This window comes from Manacus vitellinus, unplaced genomic scaffold (assembly GCF_001715985.3).
Source record: "Manacus vitellinus isolate BGI_N305 unplaced genomic scaffold, ASM171598v3 scaffold_21_pilon, whole genome shotgun sequence".
Classification (NCBI taxonomy): domain Eukaryota; kingdom Metazoa; phylum Chordata; class Aves; order Passeriformes; family Pipridae; genus Manacus; species Manacus vitellinus.
The window spans coordinates 1,070,183-1,094,874 of record NW_021939546.1 but is presented as its reverse complement, the minus strand read 5'-3'; the positions used below and the strand labels follow the sequence as shown (position 1 = coordinate 1,094,874).

Genomic DNA, 24,692 nt, shown 5'->3' with positions numbered 1-24,692 from the left:
AGAACAATTTACCATTCTATTACCTCTATTTGTAAATCTAATTATTTTACAGAATCAGTGCTATGAAAAATTCAGCATTAGAGAAACTGAAAGAAAACCCCAAAAAGCACTGGATTTCCAAGGAAAGTGTCTTTCATTCACTTAAAGAGCACTTGTGAAGCACGGCACGTTACTACAAACATATTACTACAAATCCCTTACTTTTCCTAATGAGATTTAATGTTATTAAATTAAACTGTTAATGTTATTAGCAGTTTATGAACTGTTCTTTGACACATTCCAATATTTTTCTTTATAATCCTGAAAACAGCAAGGTCAACACACAAATATTTAAGTACTTTTCAAACTAAGATATTATACTAGAATTCTATAAATTAGACACCAGTTTTGTTATTATCTACTCTATGCAGCAAGCCAGCTATTAGTAAATAGGTATACAATAGAAATCAAATTCTCTTTACTGAAGGCTTCACTCTGTAAAACTGACTGTAACTTTTTTCCCCAGCACTTACAATGTAATTTGTTTATATGTTTTACAAAATGCCATCAAATATTCCAAGGAAGGGCTTGACATCACTGATTTCATCATCAAGAACATATCTAAAGAGTATTAAGGAAACAAACAAATTAGGTATAGCACATCAAAACCTATGAAAACAGGAACACTACATAAAGTATAGTCAAGAGATACCAAGACAAACAAAATAATTTTAAATAATTGCCTTTTCAAGAAAACATAGTTCTTACTATTACTATGAAAATTAAACTTTTTAAAAATTAATGTTATAAATTAACACAATGCTTAGAGGTCTATATTCCATGAAGAACTAAGCACTTGAATGCTGAGGCAACAGTAGAATCTGTTTATTACCTGGGATCTGCTTCTTTTTCCTGTTCTTTTGTGAAAATAAAAAAATCCTCTTTCCTAGTGAATTTAGAAGAGTCTGAGATTATTTTTGAGACAGGAGAACACTGTATGTTTTTCAGCTCTTGAGAAGCATTTGAGTGATTTTTTTCTTGAACAGTGAACTGCAACATGAAAGTTAAAGTGTGTATGGTTAAAACAACTACCGGAAAGAGAAACTGCCAGACTCTTGTAGAATGCAGTGCAGGTATTTAATTGATATTATGGTATTTGACAAGGACCAAGCATGTGATAAATATAATTATATACTGCATAGAAAACCTATCAAATTGAGTTCAAACAGTTTGGAAATCATGCTATATAAAGTAAATGTGTGTCTTATTTCTTTGTACTAGGAATATCACACTGAACACAGGATGCATGAGGGTTTGGACAACACAGGTTCAGAAATTCAGGATGCCCAAACTGATTCATAAGTCAGATACGGCAAATACATTTACATATTAAATACTCTAACAATAGAAAATTCTGTTATCAGTATATTTTTACTCACCAAAGTTATATTTCTACTCTGTATAGATAAATTCCCTTTTGATGTGCTATTGACCACAGAAACATCCGAGTTCTGAATACTGGTCTCATCACGTACCGTGCATGAACTGAAAATACCAAGTTGAATAATTTCAGTATTTTTACAGAAGTGCAAAACTATTTGCTTTTCAGTTCAGGATTTTCTACTTGTTTCCCCACTCACTTAAATAAAAAACAAATAATGTAATTCAACAACTCATACCTTTTAAATGTTGAAATTTCCCTCACTTTTATGAGTGAACAACTTTCTATACATTTAATTATACAGATACATGTGAAATACAGACAATATTTTAAACTAGTAAAATTCTAAAACAGTAATAAATTATATGACTCTTACTCTTGTGAAATGGTATTTGTGGCTTTGCTTCTTGTATACTGGCAAAGGGGTTCACACTCATCTGCAATTTGAAGGCAGTTATTTCCATGTTCCATTTAAGAATGAAAGTTTAAAAAACAGAGTTAAAAATCAGCCAAAATGCCTTGTAAATATTTCACATTATATGATAAATAATAGTTTGAAAATTATTCAAATGTCTTAACACTTGAAATATTTCTTTTGCAGATTTTGGTCTAATGTAAAGATAAGCACAGATATGGAGTCAGATAAAATAACAATTATGTAGTTGCAGACAATCAAAAAATTTTTAATTGTGACTTTCTCAACTCTCCCTTCTGTATTAGATTTGTCACAATATATGACATTTAAGATAAGAGTAATAAACCTGGCAGTGAAGTCAATAAATCAAATATTTCAGGTAGTTCTATTCATTGTATACTATAATAATTTACTCTCAAGTAATAGGCTGTAGAATAATTTGTATGTAGGAAACAAAGAAGTTTGTTGAAATAACCTTACCTAATTCTCTACTGACAAAGTTACTAGCAAATACTAATTTATCATCATCAATATCATCCCAAATATCATCTCTCATTTCAAAGTCCATGTCCAAAGCATCTGAAAAACAAGATCTGCTTTTATCTGCATCAGTAAACTTAAAATAACATTAAATATTTTTAGCATTTTTGTATGCCATTGTCTCTTGGCTCTTCTCACTCACAAAACACTTGGTATCATTTTCAAGCTGGCTGAGGGTGCACTTGATCCCACTGTCCACCTTGCCGACAAAAATGTAAAAATTATGCAGTATAACTGCCAACACTTAAGGCAGCAGGAACTAAAAAAGTTTCAATTCATTTCAGCACCGTGTTTCTTGTATGTCTGAGTATGATCTAAACAATGGAGCTGCAACTTATCAGCCAAATTAATCAAAGTCTGACTTACATCAATCTACTGTCACCAAATACAAAAAGGCATGCAGTGAGGAGAACATCATAGTAATATACTGATAATGAAGACTGATCATTTAATACCAAATGCAAAAACGCCTGTGACCTTCTAGGGGGAAGAGAAACAGAAAGAGGAATTTTGCCAACTGCCAAAAAAAAGCTCATGTTTCATTAACTTCTTTCATCAAAAAGAAAAAAAAAGTATAGATATAGGGGTAAAATGCATCTTGTATTACAACTAGCTTCAGAGGAAATACATACTTTCTGAAAGGTATTATTGTAATGTATAGGTTTGGACCTTTATATATTTAAGCATTTTCTTTTAAACATTTAAATGTTTAGATCTACATTAGAAATTCTTGCAGATACCAGAATGAAGGCCAATTAAGGCCAATATAATTCCCCATACAGTCAGTGTTCTACAATGCTATACCGGTTGCTGTAGTGATTTCAACAAGTTTGAGTTCAGATAAAACAGTGAAAATTGTAATTTCAAACATTAGCAATAACTTACTACTCTTTCCATAATTCCAGGGTTGCATTTGTTTCTGAGATACTCCTAAGCTATTAACATTATCTGCCTGGTCCACTGAAGGTGATAAAGACAACTGTTTATTGCTAGACCTATTAAAAAAAGAAATAAAAAAATCAGTGACAAAACATTTGCAGAAAGGTGCAAAATAATTTTATTCACACAAAAAATTCTAATAGCTGCAACTCAGTATACTGTCTAAAATAAGACAGATTTCCTTTTTATTACTTATATTAATCAGTACCTTGGCAGTGCTGCTGGCAATGAAGATTTGGGTGTAAAACCAAATTGTTTGAGATCCACATTTTGAGCTTGAGTTAACATCTGCATCTAAAGAAAGCAGAATATTTTAACTTTTAAGATACAAACATATTGAGAACTGTTATTTTTTTAACAAGTTTAATGACATCATTAATACTGTATCAAGTTAGCATAATATTTAAATATCCTATATAAAACCTTTCTGGCGTCTGCTTATATAACGTAATCAATTAAAAAGGTTTGAATTATGTGCTTCTGGTGGAGCTATCCAAGCACCCTGGCAAAGCCAAACTGGTTAACTCTCATCTGTATTAGCTATAGGCTAAATAATCCTGTATTGCAAACAAACAAGTAAATAAAACTCTGAGGAGGAAATAAAACCCTCCAATATCTCAAATGTCAGTCTTGCTGCAGAAAGACCTAGTTTAACACTACGTTCAAAGGGATGAAGTGCAAGCCATGAAATCTTTCACAGGTTAAAAACTAATATGGATGGGTTCCTTATGAAAGTGGATTTACCTGCCAGTGAAAGATCTCTTAGTAGTATGACTCGAATAAGTACCACTATTTGTTTCATTCAGGTCATATTGTGCCAAAACCAAGTCACTGTACAGTACCTTTCAACAATGTCTTTGAACCTCACTCACCACAATCTATCAAACATCATAAGAGGAAAAACAGAGTACATGCACAAAAGTGGACCCTTGGAAGTATTCCAAACAGCAGCAGAACCTCTTAGAGATTCCTGAACCTCTGTTGTTATTTGCTTTTTGCACTCCATGCAGAAAAGACAAATTTGAATGTTCATACTTAGTTATAAAATTCTCTCTGCAAACAATACATACAAATACATAACATATTAAAATAAATATATTAAATAGCTGACTGTATTCAAATGAACCTTCAGCCGCTTTACTGGGGGTATAGATGAAATTGAGTTCCTGCTCCTTAAGTCAGCTAGGTACACAGAAAACTGTGTGTCACCATTCATCTGTGACTTTGGAGGTACTCCAGTTTTACCTGAGAAAATGAAATAAAATAATCTTCAGATTAGTTTATTACAGATAAATCCTAATTCTTTTCAAATCAATGGAAACTTCACCACTAAGCTTAGTATCTTCTCTTAGAAGATTCTAGAAGATATAACACGCTAATTAAATGATTTAACACACCAATATTCATATAAAAGTGTAACAAGCTTGACATTGTTCTTAAATCATATGCTAGATGGTCTGAAAAATATTCTTAATCACTGTAGTGCCTATAAAAGTGTTACTGACAAGGCTTTCTGTAACTGCTTTTGTGGCTGCATCATAGCAACAACTCTGGTCTGATTCTCTTGCTTGTGCTGCTTCTGCTGATGTAGCCATTGGTATGAAGGAAGATATTCTAAATCATATTTGTCCCAAAAGTATCAGAAATGGTAGATTTAATGACACTCACAGCAGTCATGCCCACACACATCTTTATTTTTACACCGATGGTTGCATTCTCTGTTTCCATATTTCTTGTAAGCAATCTCTTGTTTAGATCTGCCTCCTAGACAAATATAGAAATTCAAACAGTAATATTAGATATCAAATACCCATGATTTTTCTTACTTTCAAAATCATCAAAGAATTGCACTGTAGTAGTACATGACAAGCAGAAGCAGCAGCATTGTACTTTTATTACCTTTGAAAAAGAAACAGCATGGATAAATAAGGATCTTTATTTTGACAGCAAAATTCAATTTTCTGTTGACTTTGGAATTAGCCAGATATTGTGATCTGACCATTTACCTGTATCTACTTTTGCTGCTGGCAGACTTTGTGGTGAGCCACAACATACATCAAGTCTAGACTCAGCTTTCAGTTTTCGATTTGTAGCCACCTTACGTCCCTCTGTTTTCGGTGTTAAGTAAAAGGCTGTATACGTTTGCTGTATATCAAAGCCAACTTTGAACAAAAAAAGACAAAAATATTTAAAACTACACTAAACTGTTTCTAAACTACTGATTACCTTCAGTTTTCTAAAGTGTTTAAGCAAACATAAATGTTATTCAAAGGTCATGGAAATTTGTTAAGATAACGTCCCATTAAAAGTACACTTTTATATGAACAGATGCTTTATGATTGAGATTAAAAATGCTAAATATTTTCAGAATGTTATAGAAGAACAAAAAATTAGTCCCTTTTACTGAATGTTTTGTATTATTTTAAAACTACATTTATTTATGGCTTTGCAATGAGAATATAATTTTAATTTTTAAAATGTACTACAGTCTGTGCTCAGTAACAGCAGCAGCTCTGTATTGGCAAAGGCATAAAATGAGTATAGTTGACAGTACTTTTGAAATTGAATGCTAACAATGGTTCTGTTTCTAATTAAACCAGGATTCATATGAGACCGAGAGACACCCTTTGTAAAGAGATTATTTTTGTCTTTTATTAGGGAAATAAAATTTCCTGGAAATATTGCTGGAAAACTGTATAGGCTTTTAAAAAAATGTGAGGTGTCCTTCAAGCCTGAAACAGAAGCAGACTTTAAAATAACTAGAGACTAGAAAGATCTGGTTTTAGTCTAATTTCACTGTCAGCAGTTTCAGAGAAATTAACTGTTGTGTTTAGTTTTACTGAACTCAGTACAATAGTAGCAATAAAAGGACAAATTTTAGCAAACGCTTTTTTTCCAGAGCCACAGGTTTAGCCACAGAAATATAGATTATTCCAGGCTTATTACTGTAATAATCTCAATATTCAATGTTTAACATGGAAGCATCAACTCCAGTTAATCTAGCACACAGCAATCTTCTTTACAGGTGGGGTATGATGACAGAATTTAATACAATTTTTAAACTGTATTTTAAAGTTCTGTGTTTCAAGGTCATAACAGTCTCTCCTCATCTGCTGCTATAATTCCAATTATATGAAAATTGACACTGAGGGAACACTGTTTAAATCTGCACATGTTAAGGCACAAGATTTTCAACTGCAGAAGTTTCTTGCTACTGAAGTGGAGATGAATCCATATCTAATACCTTTACCACTATGCAAAACGTAACCATTCACAAAGACATAAATAAACTTATCAGTTTGACAGGTTATCCAAAGTGAAAGTTAACTCACTTGAAGGCAAAGGACAAAAAAAATCCTAATCTCTACCAACGGAGCAAAATAATGTCTCCTAGTAACAATTTTGATGTTTCCCATTTCCTTAATATGGTAGTAAATGAAATAAACAGGTAAGTAATTAGGACTGGCAGTATGCAACCCAGTAAAACATGTGATAGAGTTTTGTTTCCAGACCAGCTCATTTTATGATATTTTTGGCTTGATATAAAGTGTTTTAATAATTTATTCAGAATTCTTATGCAGTTGTTTTTTTAATTCAAAGCATACCACAACCTACCATAATCAGAACTAATTAAATTTATACTAATGTCTTCTGATTTAAAAGCTCTTTTCACTTCAATTTTCTTTGTCCAATTTCCATTTTTCAGTAGCACAGAATCCCTGTAAGGCATCAGTAAAGTTTTGTTAGACACAGACAATGAAAGCAAGACTGTAAACTACAGTATCTGTAACAGGTGAAAGAGTCTGTATTTGGCCTTAGTTCTTTGGGTTTGCTTGATAAGTGGCCTAAGAATAACCTTCCAATAATATATGATTTATGGCAATAAGAGAGCTGGGATCCTGCAGATCAGCTTAAGTTGTGCCAAAAGTGCCAGACTATGGTCACAATTCTCATGAAGGTCAGGCAGTTGAAAAAGATTTTGTTTCTCTTTTCCCATTTGCTCCAAGCGTCTCTTAGCCAACTGGAGAATTTAATTCCATCTTTGAGGGAAAAACAATTAAAAAATATAATTAAAGAAATACAGCTAACAGCAGTAAGTAAGAACTGATGAATATAGCTTTTTAATAGGTATTTTGCTTGTTTTATATTTATGGAAAAATTATTATGACTTCCATAACATGACATCAATGTTGTACAGATATTTACACATACTCTCTGCACTGACAAGCACACTGACATGTTTTTGGGGTCTCTGAATCTTGTGCAGCATTTTAAATGACAACAATGACTAGGAAATGCTGTAGAATAAACAGTAATTTTGCACTATTAGGCATCAGTAGGAAGTACTGCAAAAACTGCAAGTCACAGAACAGATCAAAAGCCAACACCCTAAAAAGATGTGAGGCAAAAACTCCTAATCATACATACATAATTTTCTGATTAAAAATGACTTGGTTGTCAGCATCTCCTATGACCAGTGTAACATAGTGAAAGTCTGTCGCTGTTCTCTTTGTCTGTAGCTGCTCATAGTTTGTTAATTTGACGGTTACCAAGATTTCAGCCAATGTATCGCTGTATTTTGGAAGCTAGGGAAAATGATATAGAAGACATAACTGCTAAAATATGCAAAGTAAAATATATACCCTCCCATAAATTTCTAGCTGTTGACACAAGTACAAAAGCTCAATTCAAGCAATTTGAATTTGTGGTACAATTTTTTTTTGTTGTTCTGAGACACTATTATACAGTTCTAACTTGCCCATAGCTGAATATCCTAAATTTGATTAAGTATTGAGAATAAAAGACAAATGCAAAGAGAAATATGCAAGAAGAAAACTCGTTATATATAAGTTATATTTTGGCATCCCAACATTCCTCAATAAGATATTTATAATTGTTAAATCTTTGTTCTGAGAATCAAACTATTCATCTAGTATTATGGCAAATGAAAAACTTAACTAGAACTGATTGTTATAACAATAGTATTTCATATATCTATTGAGTTTTTAACTTCAAAGATGTCTTCATTTGTATCAACTTTAAGGTTGTTTTTCAAATGTTGCATTTCAGAAAGGCAGAGTGGCTATGTGACCCATTTAAAGATAAAATGCATATCAGAACCTCGAAGCTCCTGATTACATGTGGAATTGTATCCTTCCTTTGAAAGGGCACCAACTAGGTAAATGTAATAATTTACTGTTTCTCTATATTCCTAACTGTGATGTAGAAAATAAATACGAGTTAATGCCTCTTCGGTAAGTTTTATTTGGATGTTTTTCTGTCTCTAGGGTTTGTTTATATTCAAGATAGAAGAGACCTCTCAGGCTGACATATAAAGCTAAAATGTGGATATACTGGTTTGCATCTGTAACATAAAATTTTATTAATGAGAGAGAGAGGGGCCAATATATTACAGGGAATGTCTATTCCAAGGCTCTCATTCAACGTTTAAGAGTTTCATTATACATACTAAGTTGGAAGGAGGTCACAATATTGTGTAATCTTCTATCAGCGAAGACTCAAAATTTCTTTAGGTCAGTATTTGCTCTTTCATTTAATAATACCAGCATAAAAAACATACAATAGATAGAAAAGCATTTACCTGTTCAATATCAAGTTCATATTTTGGAAGGTGCAAAACAGACTCTTTTATCTGGTTTCCAAAAGGAGGATGTCTGTTTAAAATCTGCAAAGATTAAATTTAATTTCTGATATATTCAGCTGATTAGAGATGCCAAGAGAAATGTAAATCCAAGGAATCCAAGTCACCTGAGTAATTATGCTAGCAACAAAAGCCCTTATCACTCCTGGTTCTCTACTGTCAGGGATGCACAGAATAGCAATATTACCAAAAGAAAATTCCAGTACTTTTTCATGTTGCTACTGCTTCTGTTCAGGTAACAGCCAATGAACTAGACAATGACCTCAAAACCCAACTACTCAAGTTTTATATGAGATGACTCTTCTATGTTGCCCTAGCTTCAACTAAAACAAAAAAAATGACAGGAAAAACCACAAAAGGGGCAGAAACAAGAAATCAAATTCCTCAAGTCAAAATAAAAAAAAACAAGTAACACTGGTTTCCCTCAGAAGTCTGTCATATCTTCCAAAACACTGGAATAAGTTTCCTCAGAAAAGAAGCCAAGAACCAAAGAACATGCCCTGGGGTAAAATCTAACTTCCCTAAAATAGAAAGTGCTTTATAGATGATTCAGAAGAGTTTTACTCTATCACCATCTCAAACTAGCAATAATGGAAATTGGGGATTCTCATAACTAAGATACATTAAGAGAAACTGTATATATTTCCTTTTATATTTTTTCTAACACTCCCCAAAGGGAAATGCATATTGTCCTTTCTTTTGAATTATGTTAATGATGAAATTCTACATATTTAAGCAACTGCTTTCCAAACTCAGCCAAATCAGTGAAATCATTCACATTAAATTTACTGCAACAAAACATCATACACATTTTCAAGGACAAACGGCAGTAGTTACAGACTTTTTAAAAATTCACTAGTAAAAACAAATAACCAACTAAACCCCTAAATTTTGCTATGATCATACAGCAGATATATATTAATCATACTGTTTTTACTGGTAACAGTATTAATACTCGATCTTTTCCTTATCATATTTATCTGTATACAAAATAATAAATTACCAGTTCAAGTTCCCTTGCGTTTATGTCTTCAATTTTTTTAAATGACGTCAGCCCAGCATTTACCATAGCATTTGACAGTGACACACCTGTGAAAAATTTAAGTTTTATGCTGTTAAAGGACAATCAATAACCTCAAATTATTCTGAAAAACTGCACTATAGCAGGTATAATCAAAGCATAAATAATTTTATATTACATTTGACCCAGCTTTCTGCCCAGCAAATCACTACATTTTTTTGCAGCTGATTAAATATTTTTGTATTATTTAATTTCTCCACTTGTAAGGAGAAAAAGAAATGCAATACAAATCAAACATGAAAATATTCAGTATTTCAATAGTGACAATTTTTAGTTACGTTTTCCTTGGTAAACCAAATTTTAGATCAATTTCTACAAGAATCAAGAAATGTGTTCTGCATATTATATGCTGAAAAAAAGCACGTTACACCCTATTCTTTGTGTCAGAATTTTTTTCCCTATCCAAAGAATTATTTAACTATGTGAAAATCATAAGAATCAAAACATTTCTGAGCAAAATAATAACGAAAGTCACTGAAAAAATGCATTTATTAGAATCTTCTAGGAGTCTTTGCAGAATATGCTGCAAGAGATATGACAGCATAAGAAAAATGTACAAAAAAAAGGAAAATTATTAAAAAACTAAACATGACTTTATTCTACTGAATATAGTGTACAGGAAGGATTTGTCTACACTGCAAGTGCCCTATTTACTCCACTTATCCTAACTCCCTAGAAAGGCTGAACACGAGGCAGATCCCTCAGATGACTGTGTTGCCATTGGCACGGGTGTGGAGTAGTGGAAATGTGTTCCCAGCACACCATACCGTGCAGTGCACAAGCTAACAAGCCTTGTCCCCTGCTTTGAATCCACGTGAATGAAGCACTACAGCTTCTGCACTTGAGCTGGCAAGGCTGTAACGTACTGGACCATATGGATTTTCTGGATTAGCCATTCTGAAATTTGCAGATCTCTGTACTGTGCTGTTCGGTACAGAGCGTGTGTGTCTTTAAAGAAGAAATACAGAGAAGGCTGCAGTGAATTCTGAAAGCATGAAGGTATGATAAGACCAGACTTCAAAGCAGGAAGCTATACGACTACCTCAAACAAGTATGACTACATTTTTGTAACGCAGAGGACTCAAAAATTTCTGAACTCCTTTTCAAATAATTATGACAAGCCGGTACTTCCAGCTGGAATTTCATCCAATAACAGGATACAGCGATAGGAAGCAGATCATTAGAAACTTTTGATCATCATGTGTGTAAGAACCTCATGCACAATAAATTTATTTCTATTTCAGGATTCTTATCCATGTCAATGCGAATTAAAGGGCTTTCATGCATATAAGTAAGAGGAACTACAGTGACAGCTGTTTGGAAAGGAAGGCATAGCCTAGTCAGAGACATGCAATCACACGGATGTGGAATATGCCTAAGACACTGAGATGAACATTAAGAAATATGAACAATTCTGAAATACTTTGAAACCCTGAAGGAAATTACTAAACAGTTCATTTTTGTTATGACAGATTATTCTGACAACTGTGGTACTCAACTGTGGCAAATGAGTAATTACGAGACTAATTTTATTATGTAAGCAGACACCACAGAAACCAGCAGGCTAATTAGGAGGTTTGATTCTCTATCAGATTACACTTTTATAATTTCTGTCTAGTACCTACCAATTTTTTCCAATTGTTTAGACACGTGAAGTGAATTTTCCCAAAGTCTGCACCTGAAACACTTTGCTAAAATCAAAGAGTTTAATAAAGCAGAAAAGTTGTTCTTAGATGATGCCAGAAAGTCAGATAACCCTGTAAAAATAAGATTGACTTATATTAATCAAATAAAATGTAGCTTATTTGTATTTGAACCAAAAAAAGGATTAAATTTTACCATACATCTAGTAACTCTTAAGCCATTTCTAAATATTCTGCCAGTATCTTGTGTCAAAGTAAAGTCTTGAACTGGAATACATCCCAGCTGAGCCTGAATGAGACTGGAAAAAGAATTTTTTTTACATATACTCCATACTGTAAACAAAGTACAATAACATTTTAAAAAAAAAAGGAAACACAAAATAGAAAAAATGAAATGGAAGATCTGGTCCTCTGTAAAATGACAGATTTTAGCAGGGACTTCAACAGCCATAAAATGACAGTTTTTCAATAAAAAATAACAGCACAGTATAATATTTACCAGTTTATTTTCATTTCTCTTGTTTTTATCTTCCCCTCCATTGGAAACCTATGCATGAAAACATACATATTTTCTATAATTCATTTGATTTATTGCTAAAAACGTACTTTCATTCTTCAATGAATTTTTTTTGTACCTGATAGTTATTTTGTCCTTGTCTTTATTCAAAGTGTTCAGTATTTTCTTTTCATTTGTTCTTAACTTGACATCCAGGAATTCTGTGCAGTTGGAGATCATTGTAATCTGTAGCAATTAGAGTTTTTTATTAATTGTTTTTATGTGCCATTTTTTCTATCACTTCTTCCAACTTCTGTTTTTTAAAAAAACACTTAAAAAATTTTATTGTCTCAACACTAGGAACATGAAAAGTTCTTTCTAATACTGACCAACTTTCATTCATTTCCCTATAAGGCTATTATATAACAAAAAGGGAAAATTTTCTTTCAGCTTTTAGATTACTATTTCACCTGAAGTTATCTAAAATTAACCACACTGCTAACACTTTATCACATACAAGGCAAAAACCCCCAGCTTTTCCCATCTGTTATGTATTTCATTTTACTTTCTTCATACTTTAAGAACAAAACATAGCCACAAGAAAAGAAGCATTCCATTTTTTCATGGCAAATCTGTTCTACAATAGTATTTGCTTGAAAACAAAATCTTTTGTGACTTAACAGTAGCAAAAACAACCTGTTATCCGACAGAGGAAAGCTGCTTAAAATAGAAAGCCAATTCCTTTAAAACTAAAATCTGCTCTTGATGCAGTTGGTTTTTGCAACAAAAATACTACTAAACCACAAAACAGTACAATGTTTAATACGTAAACAGAACAGCTTCAGCAGCTTTCTCTCTCATCTTCATAAGAAAGTTTAGCGAGGGGAGAAAGAGTTGGAAATCAAAAGATCTCAACGTACAAGGCCTCAAAAATACCCCATACAGAATTTAATTAGATGCATTCTCTAAAACTTTACATAAACAAAGACTGAGCTCTTTAAAATAAAACCTTCTGCTTCTTATCTTAGATTCTGTTTATAATCAATTGAACATATGTAAATTTTCTTTAAAAAGATAAATTACCAATTCATTTAAAGTCTCAGTTCCCTTAATTGTGAAAAATTGCTTCACTGTATCAAATGCAATATAATACCACGCCATTAATCTTCCAGTTTCTGTAAAAGAAGAATACACCTTAGAAAATAAATATGCCAAGTTTATTTTAGTGAGTTGGAGGTTTTTTAAGTCACAAAATTAAATTAATTTTCTTATTACAGGCCTCTGTGAGGTTCACCACCAACTCAGTATGTTATTGCCCCCAGTGTCTCAGGGGCATTACTGACCCGATCATGGAGTGGCAGAAAGAACCATGTGCCAGTTAGTTTTCTCCAGTGGAGATTAATTAACACTAACATGCCAGGCAGTGAACTGTGGTTGCTGAGAAGCCAACCACCTCTAGCAGAGGACTGCAGACACAAGAAGATATTGATAAAACCTGTCCTTCACTGCACTGTGACACATTCAATTATCCTGTCAAAATGTTCTGCAATTTTCTCCTAATCTGCAAAAAAATTTCAGCAACAACAAGAAAAAAATCGTTCTCTTAATATTGATCCATGGATAGAACTTCCATGACTTGTTAAAGAAACCTGTTCATACATTCTAGTCAAACAATCTCTCAGATTCTGCTCTCTACTACATTTGTGTACTCCAATTAATGGGTCACAAGAAATGTTGTGACCCTTTGTAGTTCACTACTATCTCAACATCACTTCTGAAAAGTAGTTATTTAAAAGAAGTGTTACCTGTTGGTTTGAAATTATTTGCTTCATCCATCCTGATCAAATCAAAAGATGATAAATCATTTAAGTTCTTCAGACACAGTTCTGTCAAAAATTTGAAAACATCTGTATTTTTAGTACCTGCAGAAAAACTACGTACAAATCAGAAACATCATCAAATTGCTATGAATGTATACCCAAGTAATTCCACTGAACTCAAGAAAAGATTTTAGAATATGATTCTGCTTCTATTAAAGTTGGTGGTTAACTTCTGCCTGGGGAAACTCACGGGACAACCCGACTCTTTTTCAGCAAAGCAAAAGTAGCAAAGGAAAAGAAATGATGCTGGAATGTAGGTTGCCATATTCAATTCTGAATGACAGACCGGAGAGCCCACAGCATTTATACAAAAGATTTCTGCTGGAGAGTTAACACTTAAACAGTTCAGATTTCAAATATCCACAAGTATTTATTAATCTTTCATCAGATATTTTCATACTGTATCAGGTGCATTTGTATTTAGTTCACTGAACCTACTGTGTCAGGTATCTGCATAAGTATGACCAAAGTGGTTTAGTTTTCTCTTTTCAAGACCAAGGCAATGTTCAGAATTTAAGTCAGTTAGAAAAGCACTCAAGGTGATGGTTCCTATAGCAACCAGAAATCATTCACATTACACATGAAATGTATGAAAACAAGTAACTATATACATTACTACCAAATACTTCATGTGTGCAGGGAAGAGGAGCTAGTTTCTGTAAGAACTTTAAAAAGAGGTTGTTTTTAAGATCAAAACACACTTCAAGAAAATACAATCCACACTGAAAAAGCATTTTAAAGTGAATTTTTCTACGCTAGCACTAACTGTAGAGGTGGTTTCATACCATGCCTTCTCCCATGAAGGCTTATTTAGGTAGTAACATGCTTCATTACCTCTATTCCTTTCAACCTACATGCCAAAAATAGAAAAGTCCTGATCTAAAAGACGGGAAAAAAGATAGAAAACTACTGAACAAGCATATGAACAAGGTAACTTTTTCTACTGATAAGTGCTTCTATTTTAGCTCTCTGCAAGTCACAGTCAATGTCTCTCCTATTTGGAGACTTCAAGCAGTAGCACTTACGCTGTGTTCCTGAGGATGGGCCTTTGGAATCCCTAAACAATAAAAAGCCTTGGCATCCTTCCACCAAGCCCAACATCAATCACAAATTTTTCCTACACAGTTGTGTAAAATGTAATAAATATGGAAGTGGAGTCCAAGTACAAGCTCTACAAATTTCTGGTTGTGTATCTGTCCATGTTTTCATGTACCAGACCCTCTTCCACATACTTAAGTTCCAAATGGGTCAGTATACAAATGTACAGAACTACGATGGACACAAGGACTTTCACCAATGATAGAAAACTGTACTTGTAGATTTGCAGAGCTTGACAGCAAGTAGTCTTTTATTAATATACTCATTTTTGATCTACCAGAAAACTTAATTAAATTAAAACCAAACCGAAACCAAACCACTCAAAGAGAGTTGTATGCTATTTCTATATTTAAGATGAGAGGCACTGATTTCCAAACTATTTAGTCAGCTAAATAGTCCAAACTATTTAGTCAGCTGTATGTTTTCTAATGGAATTGTAAATAGCTGAAATGCAGTATTAAGAAAAAGTCAATAACTGGATTTTATTCAAGTCTTAGCAAAAAAAGCCTTTTAAAATCATGCAATTTTAAACTGTGTCTGAACAAGGTAAAGATGTTTATGTTTTATGTGCTTTGTTTTCAAAGTTAAATTTATGATGAAGGGAAGACGACAATTTCTAAAAAGGACTTTCTTGAAAGTATGGCAATAGAAATTAATGAAAGTAAATGAGATCAATCAAAGGAAAATTAGGAAGAATGACAAGCAATCAAAATTAAAGTGCTCTGCTCCATATTTCTGAGCACGTATATGAAGACGAGATAGGTAAAAGCATTTAATTATTTTCCCATATACAAGAAAAACAAAATGCACTTATAGTCTTTCAAAAGTACTAATAATTTAATAAAATAAATAACAAAACATAGTAAATTACATTTGTTTTGCAAATGGATCTATTGAAATTAATGGAGATATATATATATAATGAGAAAATCTGCTCTAAAACATAACATTTTACTGAAAAAAAGCTGAAAATTTTACACTTACCTTGTAATTTTGCTTCAATTCCAATTTTATCCAATCCAGGTGAAAAACCTTCATGGAAAAGACAAAAGGTGTTTTAACCTGATGCAATTATACACTTCCTCCTCAATATCATCAGCCATCAAAACTGATTTGCTGAATTTTGGGAGCCAGATAAATACCCCAAAATAAAAAAGGTGTAGTTATTGCACTGCTAACAAGTCAGAAGCCTTAGAGAGTGGAACTATCTAAGTAGCAGTGAGTAGCTTTTGGAACAGATGTGCAAAGGTAAAAGCTGCAGATATTCCCCGATGTAAAATATCAGAGTCCCAGAAGTTGCAGAAATGTCAGTAGCAACTTCCCAGGTACAGTTTTCCCATTTAAAAACATAGAAAGCCACCTAAATTGTAACATCCATTCAAGTAGTAGATGTACTATGTTCCAGCCCCAGCTATAAATCCTTATAAAAAATTGTCTCCAGCAAGTGTCCAATGACTTCAAAATCAGCTGTAGAGCAAGTGGGCAGGAACAAAGATATGGTCAGGCATGGGGACCAAGATGATGTTCTGGACAAGACAAACTGAAGAAATTGGAATTAATACTACTGAAGTTTCATTCTAGAAAAACTATGAAATATTAGACTTTCTTTTTTTCTTAGCAGCAGATTACATATTCAGCACTGAAAAATACATTATGGCTTGATACAGCATAAATATATGGTCCAGTGTATTAAGAGCAAAAGAAATACACTATGAAGCTGTAAATGGCTCCTTCATGGTTTTTAAATGTTATACCATGATAAAACTCCCACTACTTATGTCAAAGCAACAAAATATTACAGGTCATATTGTACATCTTGTTTTCATCTTGTTATGAAATAACAGTCAGAAAATGACAGAAACAAATAATATGGATCTAACACATCCTAGCATGATAATTTAGATACATTTAAAAAAATAAAAACAAACCATAATGAGTTGGATTTTTTAAGGCTCTAATGTACAAGAAGGTTGATCGTATCCACTCCAAAGCTACAGTGACATCTGTGACAGTGTGTAGCACTATTTCTGCATTTAAGTGCTCAACAAGATGCCTGTGCAAGCTAATGCAAAAAAAACAGGAGTTAAGTACCCATTAGCAATACAAAATTACCCATTAGTAATACAAAAAGTGCTAAAACTATTTTTTGGGAAGAAACAAAACCAAACAAACCCCTCCTCCAAAACTACATCAACTGATCACTGTAATCAGTGAAATCAATAGAAAACAGTAAAGGTAATGTAAATAATCAACAATGTAATTTGTTTATTATGGCATAATGTCCAGTAAGGAAAAATAAACTGTCAACTGTGAAGTTTCACATTTATTTAGAAAACAAAGCTACAAACATTTAAAAGTTACAGCATGATGGTGATATTCTGTATATATTTGAAAATTAAATGTTAACAAAATTACTCGCAAAAAATTTCCTATTTTACTCTTTAATGTCTTAACTTTCCTTTCTCTTGATAATGTGTTAAAATCAAGTGAATTCTTGTAGGTCGAGTACTTCCCAGACTCTATTATCTAAAAATTCAGAGACATGATCTGGGTTCAATTCTTGCTTTTTGTCTTTGCAATATGAACTATTTCGTTTTCTTCAGTTTTCCAGCAGGAATTTATACAACTATGTCTTTGTGGTTGAGTTTAAAATGTTCTAAAGATGGCTCTGGTTGATAAAACAGAGGCTGTTAACTCCTGAATAGCTTAATTTGATTTTCCTTAAATTTGTCTTGATTTCTTCTAAATTGACCAAATAAACACCCTAAAACCCACCTGAAAAAACACATTCTGTGGAAACTATGAAACTTTGCTACCATCTATAAAGTCTTATAAAAATTACTTAGTTACCTGCTCTCTATTATATCAGCACCATTTAACATCTGAATATACCTCTGCCTTGTGCTCAAACGAGTCATAATAACTGCTGTAGCTGTAGTGTCAAACTGAAAAATAAAACTACAAGTAAAAGCTGCTCTATAGCTCTTAGAAAAAAAAATCCATTTGAATATGTATCACGTATCTGTTGAATCCATTAAAACTGTTTTCTTCAAATCCTGGTTGAAATAGTTATTGTTTGCCAGCTTCCCACTATTTCTCTAATCCCCACTGACCATGTAACTGAAATGTAATCTTTAGATCTTTTTCCACTTTTTGGTGGACCATACAAAAGCAAATAGATTTCTTTCTCAATTAAGAAGTTACCCAGGAGTAATTTAAGTATCAATAACAACTCTTTAAAACCCAAATGCTGCAGTAAAATTATTGGCATTGTTGTTTCTTTGTTGAGAATAGTTTCTACTAATCTATGGACAGCACCAATGCATAGAGCATTAACCTACCTGAGGCCTTCCAGCTCTCCCAATCATTTGCAGAATATCAGTTTCACTGTACTCTTGAAACACTCCTCCAACATAGTGCATTGTGGATTTTATAACCACCAGGTGTGCAGGTAGATTGACTCCCATAGCTAAGGTGCTGGTAGTAACTACATCAGAGCAAAGTATATGAACACCATTGAAATGTCCTGGCAGACACTCAACAAGCAGCAAATAAGTGACTTATTTGTGCTGTTAGTTTCTAGTGGAATCAGTGGGCATTCTGCACCACAAAGGATTTTATGTAGATTACAGACAAGTACTTGCATAACAATTTCTGGGTACCTGATCATCAGCATCATTTATTATCGAGTTCTTTACCAATTTACATCCCAGATACTTTTATTTAAACATTCCTTTGCATTTGGAGATAATCCATAATCCAATCCACCCTCAATATTACAGACACACAATGAAGAAACATTATTTCCTATTTCTTCATGTATAGATATTTGAATACAGCCATTACTTCATCTTGGTTAGTAGTGGTCAATATCTCTAAGATGTATTTTAAGTCATCAGTCATTAGCACTGTTTATCCATAGTACTGAACCAAAATCACCACCAACACTATCACAGCTCTTTACCAACACACGTTCTCACATGGAAAACACCAGTCAAGTGTGTGGCAAACTATCCCACACTCATGTTTGTGATTCACTTTCTCTAAAGAATATATGGGATGGTGAGAATTTAACATAGAAAGCCAACTGATATTACTAGTCTGCTAGGACAACAAAGTAATAATGAAATTTCCAATTCTTTTTGAAATGAAAATTAAAATTATTACTTACGAGTTTTCATATTTTGATAGTATGCAAAATGGGAAATCTGTCAAAACAAAAGAACTTAACCAATTTAAAAAGCCGCAAAGACAGATTACTTACCAGTGCAATCAGAGCTTCAGTCCACGTGTGTGTGTATATATAGATATACATGTATACACACATACACACTGTGAGTACAGGGATATTCTACTTCAAAACCAAAAGATTTCTTTCCCTTTGCAGTAGCTGTGAAAGGTGTGTTAAAACCCTACCTCCCATCATGCTCACAGAGCTATGAAGTGGAATATGCTCCATACTCCTTCAATTTCCCCTGTTATAGAAATGTAATTCTAGTATTTCAGATGATTCTGAAATATTCATACAAACTACAAATTTCAAAGGACTTAAGTACCAATGAGCAACTTTGTCATGTGATAGTCCACATGTATGTTCACATTGTGCTCAGCTGTGGCACAGGGTCTCAATGCCATTTTTGCAAAGAGCAATCATAGAATTAGTCTCCTGAGATTTCAGAAATGGCACCACAGCTGACAGTCACACACAGTGCACCAGGCAGCCAAAGCACAGTAGATTGCAGGGATGCAGGGGCCTTTTATTACCATGGACATTGCAACACTAGAAAGGTTTCCAGATCACAGTAAGGGTATCTACCTTACATTTTCATAGCAAGTCATGACCATTGTAACAGGAAAGAAAAAAATCCATGAATCTTTCAGTGTTGTACATGAACTACACAGACAATTCTCCATAGGCTCTGGATCTTTTGTTTACAGAAAAAGAAAGCCTGGATGAAATGCGACAATTATGTCTCAGATATCTTCTCATTTCATGTAACATAGTTCTTAAGAATCTCTGTATCAGTCACAACACCTTGCATGGGAGTTTGAAAATAGTATCCTGCCCATCTAAGAAGCATAAATATACAAGATTACCTTCTCGGAGGCCACTGCTTCAAAAGACCCAAAGAAAACATCATGTGAACTCAGAGGAAAGACATACAAGCACAGAGCTCCACCCCAACGGGATGACTTAATGGTAGGAAAAAGAAATGGGCATGGCCAGACCTATACGGACATATGAGGGAGGATAACCTCCATGCACAGTGAAAAGAAGTTCTATGGTCTTTAGTAACAGTGCATATATAATCTCAGAGGGTAAAGGTGTACGTGAAACACAAAAACACCTTTATCTGGATTTCAAAAATTCCAGAAGTTTAACAAACTATAAAATCATAAAATATTACCACTTCAAAACTGCAGTCTTCTTAGGATATATAAACGACATTTTGACTTTCAAAGTTAAATTTACTTACAAAGTACTGGCAAGTCTCCCGCAGTAAAAGCCCCTTCAATTACTTTTCTGTCAGAGATCTCCATACCCGCATGATGATAAGCCACACCACACATTAAAAGATCTGACAATGAAATCATTACATGCATCATTTAACCAAGTTTACTCAAGCAAGTATTCATTCACAGAGCAGAGAAGTAGTAGGTTATATTTACCTCTCAGTTTGGAGTCTTTCAATGAATTTGCAAACCTCTGTAATCTATGCAACACAAATAAAAAATAATATTAAAAACTATATATTCTTTGGGTATTTTCAACCATCAACTTTCCCATCTTCACAGAGGGAACAGACTGACTCTCTGGGGCAGCTATTGTAGCCTTTCCAGCCTAGTCATCTTTCAAAGTCACAATCTACAATCCTTATGTGTTGTTCACATAAGGCAAATAAGATCATGTTTGAGGTCCAAAATCAGGAGGTAGCTTCTGCAGCTCCCATAATTAGGCAACCTCAAAGTAAATAATAATTAATACAGCTGTATGTATTATCAGATACCTTTAATAAAAAGACATTTTATGGCTTGACTTAAAACACTAGTAAGACCACATCCAGTTTAACTATTCATAAGCTTAATGCTCGCACCACAATGCCTTAGAGGTCTGTAAGAATTAATGTTTTTATGTTTATAAAGCAGCTTTGAGAAACAACTTAATGTTTGTGAAAAGTACCCTAAAAATCTAAGCAGCAAATAAAACTTCCCAAGAAGAGTGCTAATTTACCAAAAAGAATGTCAACTGTGAAGATTTTTTTGCACACTCCTCTGCTAGAAATGGTATTAACTCAACAGCTTTCCTCACAGAAGTCACAGGTTTACTAAAATATACAAACACTTATTAACAACCCAAATAGAAAAATACCTTTGTTTCTGTTCTATACTCAGTAGAAATTTAGCATCTTTTGCAAAAACAGAAGCAGCCTGCTGCACTCCTTTTCTTGTGGCACAAAACTATAAACAAGAAAGGGTTTTTTTTGAATCAACACTTTTAAGAAAGAAAGAATTTCAAATGCAATAAAAAAAGCTGCTCTACCACAAGTGCTGGTTTTTGCTCTGAGTATGTTTGTATAATACTAGCTATCTTGTAGTTAAGAGTTAAGTCAAATTTGAATTCTGTCTGATTGTCACTGCAAGGAAAACCAAGAACAATTTTGCGTAGCTTCACTGGTCGTTGATCCTCATCTATTTTCAGACATACAGCAGGCATCTTGCTGTCTGAAAGCCATTCTGCAATCTTTAAAAAAGAAGACACAGAACAGAAATTATAAATTTCTTTTTTTAATCATGCTCCTGCTCTAACAGCATCACAGAATAATTAACTTAGCTTTTTTGTCACATATAAACTATTAACATATTTGACATTGCTTTTATCACTAAAATCAGGTGAGGTTCTGCTTTCTATGGAACCAATATAACTTGGACTGAGATCTCGAGTCTGTTGTGATTTGTACTTAAGAAGTAAAAATCACAAACAGAAATCTAAAACTGAAGCATGTCCATACTTGGCTGATAGCTCCATATGGCTGGAGGTAATTTGTTACATAGCATCAACCTCACAGCTGTCTTTGGCTGACAGTTTCAAAATTACAAATTTTGTTATCAATCTGAAATTGCAATTCCAGATAAATTTTATAAAATACAACTCCATTGATCAAAATACAAAGGTAACTCTTACATCTTCAGTGTTTGGTAATGTTGCAGAAACAGCTACAAATCTCAAGGGAGGAATAGTGTCATGCTTCTCTAACAGATGCCAAAGAGAAGACTGAATAGTCTTCATCCGACTGACCACAACTTCTAATGTTGCGCCGCGGCTTTCATCTTTTATAACGTGAACCTAGCAGGAATTTCAAAAGACTTGCTAAGTATTTCTCCAGTACCAATCTACACATGTGCTAATAAATCTAGTATTTTCTAAGTTTCCTTCTATCTTGACAAAAGATACAAAACCAGTGCATAAAACCCCATCCTCTTTCTTACCTCATCAATGAGAAACAGTCGTACAAGCTGGACTATAGAATTGTCTCTCCATCTTCTAGTCATGCTATCCCATTTTTCCTTGGAGAAAAAAAATCAACAAAACAAAACAACAACAGAAGGTGAAAGATGTTTTAAAGGCCAACATAGGCCACAGCAACAGTCCAGGCAGACATGTCTAAAGTTTAACAAATCTTTAAACAGAATCAGTTAAATTAAAGCTGATGCAATGTATGTTTCATCTGGCACATGACTGTATTACTACCTGTTGCTCATACGAACTAACAGTACACACAGCGGTGTGCAGGCAAGCATAAGGACTGCAAAATTACTACCTATACAAAAAAAGGAGCTGTCTGTCCTAGCACCATACAATTAGAAGGTTGCTAATGTCTGCTTTCTGTGAGTTCTTGTAAGAAGTGGGATTGAAACCTACCGGTGTAGTGATAATAATATCAGCATGATGTATTTCAAATAAATCATCCATCAGTGTATCTCCTGTCAGCTCCTTGCAGGTGAGTCCAATAGGTCCAAATTTTTCTTTCCAATCCTCAAAACGCTGACTGCATAAAGCTTTTATTGGAGCCACTAAAAATAACACAAAATGATGAAAATTACATCAGGAAAACCAAATCTTCAATTGTATTGCTAAAGAAGCCAAAAGCATACTTTTTTAGGATGCCTTCTTGAATTTATTTTCCCTAATTTTCAGCTTCACTTCCAGAACCATAAAATTTGTAACTGGTGTTATTGTCCTTATTATCCTACTCCATGTAGGCAAATCAATGTTGAGCTTTGGGCCCCAGTCCTTCTCATCAGCAAACAGAAACCTTTAATTAAGATTATTTATGCTGTCTCTTAATCCTTATTTTTTTTTTGCAGTAACACATGGAAACCATCATTCAGCTATCAAAGGTTTCCTCACAGACACAAGAAACCATAGGAGATACATCTTTTCTAATGGAAGATCATACAAATACCAACCTTTTCCGATCGTGAATTGAGCACTCTGTATCTGTATTCAGAAAGCAAAGGGGTCATAAATGAGAAACCATCCAAAAGTAGGAGATAGAATACCAGAAGAAATCAAAGTCTATTTAAATCAAATGTACAGTTAAGTGTAGTCAGGGTCATACCACGTAGCTAACACAGCAGATAGCAGCTAATGCAGCAGGCAGCAGTTCTCATGCTGGTCCTCATGAACAGACTCCTAAAACACTCTATTTCTTCATACTTTTTTTTCTGAGGATACATACTGTACTTTCGCAGATTCTTTTTTTTTCTAGAAATCAGGTGTAATTGCCAACAAGGCCTGATATTAGCAACACATGTAAGTCTATACTGGATGAGTAATCTATATGGAAAATGCAGTGATTTAAGTTAAAGAAGTGATCTGTGTATGATCTGAAAACAGCCATAGTAAAAGAGATCTTGCAGTGATTACATTCTAGGGTAACTAGAGCCCCATGAATATGAATGACTTATCCATATTAGCTCACAAGTGATCCCTAAGATGAAGAGATTGAAAGAACCAATTGCTGCTTCAGAAAGAGGTATAAAATCTCATAAGAGTATCAGTGGCTTATAAAGCAGGAGCAATAATTAGCTCCGGAAATCTGACTGAGCTACCAGCAAGTAACTCACAAAATTGCAAAGCTAATCATCTTTTGCAATGCAAAAATGTGAGAAGCTAGTGATTGCTTCTGGAACTTTGGTCACCAATCCTTCCCATGTTAAAGCTACTGTGAAACAACTCTAACTGACAGTACTACTGTAAGCCAATTCACATACATGGGGCCCCTGAGGAACCAGGCACCAGTGCTCACTCCAGTAGTACATAATCTCATTGCCACCTCCGTTCCAACAGTCAGAAAACGGACACATCTCCTTCTCCATCATCATCGAACCTGGAAAGGTCAGCAGGTCTAATTCCACTAGCAGGTAACTGCTTCCTTACCAAAAGTTCCAACTAGCCAACATCTATCAATTCTACCAAGGCAATTAGAACCTATCACCCTACACCGATAGGCTCA

At 33.8% G+C, this 24,692-nt stretch overlaps 1 protein-coding gene across 2 annotated transcripts in view; it reads right to left on the bottom strand.

Moving 5' to 3' along the window:
- Positions 1 to 381: 381 nt before the first annotated feature.
- The window catches only part of HFM1 (helicase for meiosis 1), a 33,061-nt gene continuing 8,750 nt past the window's right edge, over positions 382 to 24,692 (bottom strand). Inside the window, exons 8-38 of one of the 2 annotated variants that reach the window (XM_018072351.2) lie at positions 23,096 to 23,247; positions 22,663 to 22,740; positions 22,358 to 22,519; positions 21,716 to 21,916; positions 21,545 to 21,633; positions 20,845 to 20,888; positions 20,652 to 20,753; positions 18,516 to 18,661; positions 18,025 to 18,119; positions 17,103 to 17,236; positions 16,159 to 16,206; positions 14,002 to 14,082; positions 13,280 to 13,371; positions 12,336 to 12,442; positions 12,200 to 12,247; positions 11,902 to 11,999; positions 11,683 to 11,814; positions 9,980 to 10,065; positions 8,917 to 9,000; positions 7,743 to 7,900; positions 6,930 to 7,033; positions 5,321 to 5,476; positions 4,983 to 5,078; positions 4,441 to 4,559; positions 3,523 to 3,608; positions 3,261 to 3,370; positions 2,316 to 2,414; positions 1,797 to 1,857; positions 1,419 to 1,524; positions 872 to 1,029; positions 382 to 600 (exon numbers count right to left, since the gene is read on the bottom strand). In XM_018072351.2, the coding sequence (XP_017927840.1) occupies positions 534 to 600; positions 872 to 1,029; positions 1,419 to 1,524; positions 1,797 to 1,857; positions 2,316 to 2,414; positions 3,261 to 3,370; positions 3,523 to 3,608; positions 4,441 to 4,559; positions 4,983 to 5,078; positions 5,321 to 5,476; positions 6,930 to 7,033; positions 7,743 to 7,900; positions 8,917 to 9,000; positions 9,980 to 10,065; positions 11,683 to 11,814; positions 11,902 to 11,999; positions 12,200 to 12,247; positions 12,336 to 12,442; positions 13,280 to 13,371; positions 14,002 to 14,082; positions 16,159 to 16,206; positions 17,103 to 17,236; positions 18,025 to 18,119; positions 18,516 to 18,661; positions 20,652 to 20,753; positions 20,845 to 20,888; positions 21,545 to 21,633; positions 21,716 to 21,916; positions 22,358 to 22,519; positions 22,663 to 22,740; positions 23,096 to 23,247 (3,299 nt within the window). In that variant the 3' untranslated portion in view covers positions 382 to 533. The remainder of the gene's footprint in view (positions 601 to 871; positions 1,030 to 1,418; positions 1,525 to 1,796; positions 1,858 to 2,315; positions 2,415 to 3,260; positions 3,371 to 3,522; positions 3,609 to 4,440; positions 4,560 to 4,982; positions 5,079 to 5,320; positions 5,477 to 6,929; positions 7,034 to 7,742; positions 7,901 to 8,916; positions 9,001 to 9,979; positions 10,066 to 11,682; positions 11,815 to 11,901; positions 12,000 to 12,199; positions 12,248 to 12,335; positions 12,443 to 13,279; positions 13,372 to 14,001; positions 14,083 to 16,158; positions 16,207 to 17,102; positions 17,237 to 18,024; positions 18,120 to 18,515; positions 18,662 to 20,651; positions 20,754 to 20,844; positions 20,889 to 21,544; positions 21,634 to 21,715; positions 21,917 to 22,357; positions 22,520 to 22,662; positions 22,741 to 23,095; positions 23,248 to 24,692) is intronic. The other variant, XM_018072350.2, reaches the window with a different exon arrangement.